Source organism: Urtica dioica, chromosome 11 (genome assembly GCF_054948205.1).
Source record: "Urtica dioica subsp. dioica isolate 48M chromosome 11, U.dioica_male_clone48M_v1_H2, whole genome shotgun sequence".
In the NCBI taxonomy this organism is placed as follows: Eukaryota; Viridiplantae; Streptophyta; class Magnoliopsida; order Rosales; family Urticaceae; genus Urtica; species Urtica dioica.
Genome location: NC_142766.1, coordinates 22110586 through 22119493, shown reverse-complemented (window position 1 = coordinate 22119493; position 8908 = coordinate 22110586). Strand labels below are relative to the sequence as shown.

Below are 8908 nucleotides of genomic sequence, written 5' to 3'. Positions count from 1 at the left end.
GAATGAAAAATGATAATAAAATTTGTTTGATGCTTGATGTTTTTTTGGGTCTGAAAATAGAACATTATTGGTTTTTTTGTTTGAAACATAAAAATTTCATTGTTTGTTGTTGATAATTAAATATTGATGGTTTTTTGTTTGATTATAAAATGATGTTTGAAAAATGATTATAGAATTTGTTTGTGTTTGTTTTACCTTATTGTTTGTTTGTTAAAAATAAATGCATTGATTAATTAAGATAGACTTTATTCGAACTATAGTAAAGGTAAAAAAAAAAATCAGATTTTTAAGCCTCATCAGTCCGCGATATAATTGTTATAAAGTCTTCATAATCTATTAGGCTCCACAATTTTTTACATTGGGTCACTTTATTACTCTCTTTCCTCTCTTCCTTTCAAATTAAATTTACACCATTTTCAAACACAGTAAAACAAAATAGTAAAATAATATATGAATAAATTTTTTCATGCAACTAAATATATGAATGAATGAAAAATAATTATAAAAAAAGTCACACAATAAAATAAAATAAAAAATATATATATTCTTCAGAGAAGATTTCTCTTCAAATGTATTATAATATATTTCCATACACTAACAGGAAATATATTATAATACATTGAATAAAGTTAGATGTAGTTTAGAATACACAATGATCCATGTATTAAAAGCTTAGATGTCCATACATGTACTGATAAACGACATCTACTGATAAACGACAGGTACTTCCACACGTACTGGGAAATGTGTTATAAATTTATAATACATTAAATAAAATTAGATGTCATTTATCCGTACAAGTCGTTTATAGTATTATATTGTCGTTTATCAGTAAACCAATTGCTGATGAGTAAAAAAAAAAGTAAAAAATTGTAAAACAATTGTTGATGCACAAAGTTTACGTCTTATTCAATTGCTTATTTCTCTTCTAATGTATTATAATATATTTCCATACACTAACTGGAAATATATTATAATACATTGAATAAAGTTAGATGTCGTTTATCAGTAGATGTCGTTTATAACATGATCCATGTATTAAAAACTTGGATGTCCATACATGTACTGATAAACGACATCTACTGATAAACAACAGGTATTTCCACACGTACTGGGAAATGTGTTATAAATTTATAATACATTGAATAAAATTAGATATCGTTTATCCGGACAAGTCGTTTATAGTATTCTACTGTCGTTTATCAGTAAACCAATTGCTGATGAGTTAGATGTCGTTTACCAGTATATGTCGTTTATAATATGATCGATGTATTAAAAACTTAGATGCCATACATGAACTGATAAACGACAGGTTTTTCCACACGTACTGGGAAATGTTTTATAAATTTATAATACATCGAATAAAATTAGATGTCGTTTATCCGTACAAGTCGTTTATAGTACTCTACTGTCGTTAAACAGTAAACCAATTTCTGATGAGTAAAAAAAAAGTAAAAATTTTAAAACAATTGTTGAGGCACAAAGTTTACGTCTTATTCAATTAAGTGTAGACAAATACACAAGATTTTCTCTTGAGGAATACAACCATGAGAGAGGAGCAAATAAGGCTATGCCATTTATTCAATGTCACAAAATAATGGGTAAAACATAATATTCTTTATAAATATTCTGTATATGATCAATTGTTATCAACCCAGAACTGCTTCTGGAGATAGTTGACGACGTCCTTGTCCACCTGGAAAGCCCTGGTGAGAATATCTGCGTTGATCGGAGGGTCTGACCCGAACACGGCATTGGCGATGGTGATCACTCCCGGGTTCTGGCTGCCAAGTCCGGCGAAAGCCACAGCCGGAGTGTGACCGGTGTTGAACTGAAAGTGAATGAGACCGATCGGGAACACAAACACGTCACCTTTCTTGAGTTGCTTCGTGAAGAGCTTGTTTTTGGCGCCTTGGATGTTCGAGGTCACGAAGCCCACCAAGAGCTCTCCCTCGGCCACCACCAAGATTTCTGAGGCGCGTGGGTGAGTGTGTGGCGGGTTCTGTCCGTACGGCGCGTAGTCAATACGCACGAGCTGTATCCCAAGAGTGTTGAGCCCCGGAACTTTGTCCACGTTCACGGCGGTTACAACCGAGCCGACCGGGCTAGTAATATTTCCGGGCATGTCGAGCCCGGAAAAGAAGAAATCGTCGGCCTTTGCGAGCATGGGATCCTTGCAGAATCTCCCATTCACAAACACTGCTCACAAGCAAGAAGAAAAAAAAAGTATATATTAAAAACCCTAGCTAGGACCGCTGAGTAAATGTTGACAAAAAAAAAGTGTGTAAAACTTACAAGCGTTTTTAGGGTCGTTTGTGGCAATACAGAAGTCTTGAAGAGGGCTTGGGTCATAGGCAGTGGCAATAGAAGTTGCCAAAGCCAAGAGAGCCACTGAAAGAAGGAACTGAACACCTTTCATTGTTGTTACAACTATATGTTTTATATAGGAATTGAGACTATATGTTTTTGTATGCTTTGTATGTTTGTTGATTGAGGGATGAGAAAGATCTTTCTACAATATGCCTATTTATACTCATCTGTTTTTGAACTAGTCTAGCTAGCATCTTTTTCATAAAGCTTCATAAGAGACTAGGTAAACTTTGACGCATTATTTTAATAAGTTCTATTAATATATGTGTTAACGTACTAACTTTAATTACTATATAATTTTTACTTTGTCAAACAAATTATCCTCTAGAAAGGACACTTTCAACATGGAATATTTAGGTCATTATTTGTTTCGGTCTGTTGCTTAAAATGTCTTTCGAATTCTTCTTTGCTTCTTTATTCCTATTTTATGTTTAACTGCCCGATTCTTACATTAATTTAAAATTGCATATCTTTTAGTTTGAAATAATATCCGAGTTTAAAAACTTTTTCCAGAATACTACGGTGACATGTGTAAAAAAAATCAATCCGCGTTAGGCCTTGTTCGGTAAGAAGGAATAAGAGGGAGTGGATTGATAGTTTTTACAAGGGAAAAGAAAAAAAAAAGATTGAATGATATATTATGTATGTTTTGTAGAAATAAAAGAATAATGGGCGAATGAATTGTTAAGAGCGTGTATTTGTAAAATTAATTAACTTGTTTCTTCTTTTTTTCTCGTTTTTTTTTCAAAATTAGAGGGATTGAAAGTGTTGAGTTTGATGGATTTACAATCCCTCCAAATCTTTCCTGTTTTCTCTCCCTCCGTTTGGCCGAACATTTATATTAGTTTTCTCTTTTGTTATATGAGGACTTAATCGGTGAACATTTATTTTTAGTTTAGAATACCCGTATATTGGGTTGGTCCTGTAAGATATCGAATTTTAATTATTATTTATGTAAATAATAATTATATGATAAGGACTAAATTGTAATGTTTCCTGGACCCATTTGGAATAAAAATGAGAAAAGAGGGTCAAGTGGGAATTTTTGGGAACTTTAGCATTTGTTCTTATCCTTGCCACATCATCATGGGCTAGAATTTTCCTCAAGTGATTTAAATCACTCGGCCAACCCTTGTGCCACACAAACAAACAAAGAAAAAAAAAGGGATTTAATGCTAAATAGCTAGGAGGATAAGTATATATTTCCAAGTCATCAAGTTGGAGACTTATCTCCTTCATGGAGTAATATTCTTGCCGTGTCAAACACACCAAACGCACCAGGAGAAAAAAAAAGAAGAGAAAGAAAAAAAAAGAAAGGAAAGGAAAGAAAGAAAGAAGAAGAAGAAGAAGAAGAGAGCACGGGAGAGGGAGAGGAAGAGAGCGAGAGAGAGAGAGAGAGAACTCGGGAGAGAGAGAGAGAGAGTGAGAGACGAGGTTGAGCTCGGCGAGGACATGGAAGCCGAGCGTGGTCGCGTCGGAATCGCACCGAGGAAGAAGGAAATCGGGCGGTTGTGAGACGTCGGCGACCGAGGAAGAAAGAGAAGTCGCCGGAGGAAGAGGATGGCGAGGTGAACTCCGACGATGCTTAGATCGACTCAAGATAAGTCCAGATTGCTACAAGGATAGCAGCGAGCGTAAAGATATTACGTGGACGATCGTGAAGATTAGAAAGGACTCTTTATGTTAGAAAAGGATTCGGGATTCGAAAGAATCGTATCCAGGTAAGTAGAAACATTTCAACTGTATCACAAAAATAATGTGTTGTGTGTGTTGCTTATGTGCTTGCATTTACATGATATGGTATGTGATGATTGCATTTATTGCATTTGCATTCATGTGCATCTCATCTAAAAATGGAAAAGAGTTTTACGAGAAACGAGGTTTTTTTCGAAAGAATGATGTGTGTTGTGGATCGTCCATGAATGGTTGGCTAACTCCTAGGATCGGGGAGTTTGCTACAACTTCGCGAGATAGGATCGGTCTCACGAAGGATCGGGTCATTTGAATAGTTCTGGGAACCTTATGACTTCGAAGAGCGGACCGTATGTAGTACTGGGTACCTTATGGTCACGTCGGACCATTTGAATAGTGTTGGGCACCTTATGGTTGCGACCTCCGAGCTGTATGTCATACTGCTGGGCACCTTACAGCTGCGGCGTTAGTCATACATGTATGCGAGAGGACCTGAGTGAATTGTTTACAACACACACCTTGCGCGCAATTAAGAAGAGATTTAAGAAGAAGAAAAGATGAGAAAAACTTGCTTGAGTTTTTAAAGTGAAAATCATATCATATGCATTGTTTCTGCTTACTGGGCGTTAGCTCATTCGTTTTTGTGATACATGTGAGGGATGTGAATAAAAGATGTTTATACGGTAGTGGTTGACTGGCGAGCGCTTCCACGTAGACGAGACTTCGTATATGGGCTATTTTGACCTGATGAGCCTTCTAATAGGAAATCGTTTTGAATAATGTTTTGTGAAAATGGTTATGTTTTGTGAAAATGGTTATGTTTTGTGAAGTCTGTCTAAGACTTAGAGGTCAAGTAGATTGTTTCTTTCACTATGTCGTTTATGCATGTAGACTTTAAGTCAATACGATGGTGTTGTGTGTAGATACGAAAGGTTTGTCATGACGTCGTGTCGTTTATGTTTTTTTTTTTAAAAATTCCACGTGTTTTCTTTTAAAATAAACGACTCGTCGGGGCGTGACAGGTCCTGTTTTAAAATACACGAACATATATATGTCCTATATTTAAATACCTAACCGGCCCTCTAAATCTAAGGGTTGACTGGATTAAAGTTCATTGGAGGACTCTTTTTTAAAAAAAATAGACACACGTTAAAATTAAATTAAAATCTATTTTTGTACTAATATTTAGACCACGGTAGTGTATTTTTAATTAACAGGTAATAAAAAAAAGTATACCATATACGTAAATAGATTTTCATTAGTGCCACCGTTATTTAATATATTTCGGGGATTATTTACACTAACAAAACTAATTTATTTACTTTATCTATATGTAAACACTTGTCCGTAATAATTATAAATGAAGAAGAAAAAAAAACGTTTCGCCCATTGGATAAAATTCCAGCTTTGACCAAAATCTCAAACTTCATATCACATGGTCCGTTTCTATGAAACTTTCAAAGCAACTTTCGTGTATATATAATAATAATTGTACTTTTTTTTTTTTTTTGAAAGAAAGAAAGAAATAATAATTGTACTAGTTTCTATGAACCGTTTGTTCTCAATGAAAATATAAAAATAAAATAAAAAAATTTAAAAGCATATCTTCGTACTCTCAACGATGCAACCAAGTTTTGGATAGTGTTAAAGACAAACCGGATACAACAACTTATATAAATTTCTATTGATTAAATTGGCCAGTAGCCAAAGTCTTTCCATATAAAATAGTGCATGCAGCGCCTGCAATTATTGAAGAGTTCTATCATCTCAATATATGTAGTATCAAAGTGATATCAAACTATATTATTATAATTGTTGTTGAATAACAGTATTAATCACATTTAAGTATCACTTTCTGTGAAAAGGGTGTTCGAGAATTGACTGTTTAGGCCTTCGATAAGGTTTAGAAACCGAATATATTGACTGATTGTGTAAAGTAAAGTAAGAAGCAGAAGAAAAATGATATTATCATCAGAGAATTTACAAACTGCAGAAAGTTTCCTTATCCCACATCTCTTATTAAAATGCTTATCGGACAAGTAAAAATAACAAACGTGTCGCGATCTAATTTCACTTTCTCGGTTTATTTGTGACACGCACGCTCAAATCCTTCCAAGAAATGAAAAAGTCAATTGATTTTTTTTATCTTTTTTTTAGAGAATAAATTTTCTATCCCCTAGGCCCTATGTATTACATGAGCCATATGTTAATAAAATGACATTTTGAAAATTTTATTTCATTTTCAGAAAGACTTTGCCTCGTGTAGTACAATTCATAGCTCGTCTTTTTATTTTGTTTCTTGTTTGCGGCAAAAAATGTAGTACAATTCATCAACGACGTACATCTCTTATAATGAAAGTGGTGCATAGAAGAAATCATTTCTTCTTAGGGTTGATTCCTTGTAACAAAAATGGGGTGGTGAAATAATTTATATGAGTTACAAAAAATCACTTATAATTACAACTACGTTCTATTCTATCATCAACTGTTCATAACTTCGTATGTACAACCTTCTAATGAAATTGTCTGGATATCTGCGTATAAAACTAGGGGTGTTCATGAAAACTGTCAAATCGAACAATCCGATCATCAAAACCAAACCGTACTCTTTTTTAAACCGTCTCATTAAAACTCGATAAAATTTGGGTTGTAACCAATTCAAACCGCAATTGTTTCGGGTTGGTTTGGTTTCTTTATAATCGTGAGATTGGATTGAACAAAACTAATCCGATGTTGTTAATCTTTTAATTTTTTTAAGATTGCAAATATTTTATATGTACTATTGTTAAAAAAATATCATTTTTTAATAATATTATAATTAAATAAAAATACTCCATATTATACTTTATTATTTGCGAATACATGAAAATTTGGTAACTAAAAATATGCGTAATTTTTATTTTAATATGTACATTTTCTAAATATAAGTAAATTTTTGATTTTATTTGACATAACATATTAAATATAATATACATATATGATTTTCATTCGAGTTATAAAGTCACTTGTCGAGAATTATAATCCGAAAAAACCAACTCAAACCAATCCGATTATTTTTTTGTTGGTTTGATTTTGTTTTACCTTTCAATCAAGTTGATTTGAGTTTTAAAATTAAAAAAATTAGTTGTAGCGGTTCGGATTGATAACAAATGAAAAAACCGACTAACCCAACCCGATTACACCTCTAATAAAAACTACGATAATTATATTGCATAGCTGTTTCTAAAAAAACAAGAAAATTAAAACATAGACCATTTCCTAAGATTACAAAAAATAAAATTGGGGCAATTAGACTTATACCCACTTTTTTAGAATGAACTTAAAATTTTACAAACTTTATGCTAATTTAGAAAAATACTCATTCCTGTATATAAGAAAAATGATAGTATTATAATCAAATATTCAACGAGGATATCTGAGTTGACGCGATCAATCTATGCAATAACTACACAGCTACGAAATCACATATCTTTGATTGATGTGCATCCACTAGTACAAAAAATAGCAACAGGTGCGACTTTTTTCGCACCTGAAAGTCAATTTTCGCACCCAATGATACCTTTAGGTGCGACTTTGGGTGCGACTTTTTCGCACCCGAAAGTCCGCACCTAAAAGTCTTGGGTGCGAAAAGTCGCACCCAAAAGTCTTGACTTTCGGGTGCGACATTTAGGTGCGATTTTTCGCACCTAAAGTCGCACCTAAAAAGTCACCAGAAAAAAAAAATGGCGACAATTAGGCCCTGGCTCTGTAGCTGTCCGGAGTCTTGAAGCTTCAAGAATTCGTGCCGAAATGAAATCTGCGATAAGGCAAATGCAGCTGTGTTCGTGTACCCAACCAAGACAATAATTCAATCCAAAATCCAAAGTCTTAAACAAATTATCACAGCCTCAAAACAACAATATAAATCCAGAATTCTTAACCAGAAACCAAAGAATTTACACGGCCAAAGGTAACGAAATACACTAAATTCGTCCAAAAATTAATCAACACTCAAACAGCCATTTCCAACAATACAAATAAAAAAACCCAAAAACTCGGGTTCTCTAACCCTAGTTCATCCTAATATTCGGCCAATCATCCCAAGGAATTTCTCGTTCCCACAGCTTCCTCGTCCTCTTCCCGATGGTTACCCCTTGCTCCGGCGCCTCAGTTGACGCGCGCGGTGGTGAAGAAGCTCGGCCGACAACGCCCTATGCACCCTATTAACATGTTTAGCTGGCTGGAAATTAAAGAGGAAGAAAAAAAGAGAGGGAGAGGAAACACACCTTAGGACGCTGGATGGTGGTGGTACTCGTCGGTGATGGTCGGAGAGAGAGGCTCGGTGAAGAGGACGCTCGGAGTGGACTGGTGGTGGTGGTAGGAGAGAACTCGGAGAGAGAGAGAGAGAGAGAGAGAGAGAGAGATAGAGAGAGAGAGAGAGAGGCTCGGAATGAGGTTAAGAATGAATGAAAACGAAGTAAAAATTTGTTTTGGGTGCGAAAAGTCGCACCTAAAAGCCTTATTTGGTGCGACTTTTGGGTGCGAAAAGTCGCACCCGAATATCTTCCGCACCGGAAAACAGTATTTGTAGTAGTGATCGTGATTCTCCTATCTCAACTAAAAGGTAAGGGAACTAACTCTAAGGTGCAAAATTCTTAGCGTCCCCATCTATTAATTATCTAGAAATTGTGAATGTCCTCGGAATAAAAACCGTTACTAACGCTTTTGGTGATGTTCGTATTATTCTAATCTCAAGTAGCAGACGAATGACATACAAATAATGGAAAGCTTACAAGATACGTAAGAAAGTATTATAAAAGAGCATTGCTATTGGGCACGGGTCACGACCACCTCACGATCCACTCAC

At 34.7% G+C, this 8908-nt stretch overlaps 1 protein-coding gene across 1 annotated transcript; it reads right to left on the bottom strand.

The window, feature by feature from the left end:
* Window positions 1-1480: 1480 nt before the first annotated feature.
* LOC149382440 (germin-like protein subfamily 1 member 17) lies at window positions 1481-2483 on the bottom strand. The gene is made up of 2 exons (XM_089629985.1): window positions 2296-2483; window positions 1481-2199 (listed from the first exon to the last, which is right to left on the bottom strand). Exons 1-2 carry the CDS (start codon window positions 2417-2419, stop codon window positions 1640-1642), a joined length of 684 nt encoding a protein of 227 aa, XP_089486111.1. The 5' UTR covers window positions 2420-2483; the 3' UTR covers window positions 1481-1639.
* Between the last annotated feature and the right edge of the window lie 6425 nt (window positions 2484-8908).

Coding starts and splice junctions, on each gene's coding strand:
- LOC149382440 (XM_089629985.1), bottom strand. CDS start 2,419: ATGAAAGGTGTTCAGTTCCTTCTTTCAGTGGCTCTCTTGGCTTTGGCA. Junction 2,200..2,295: donor AAACGACCCTAAAAACGCTT/GTAAGTTTTACA, acceptor GCTTGTGAGCAG/TGTTTGTGAATGGGAGATTC.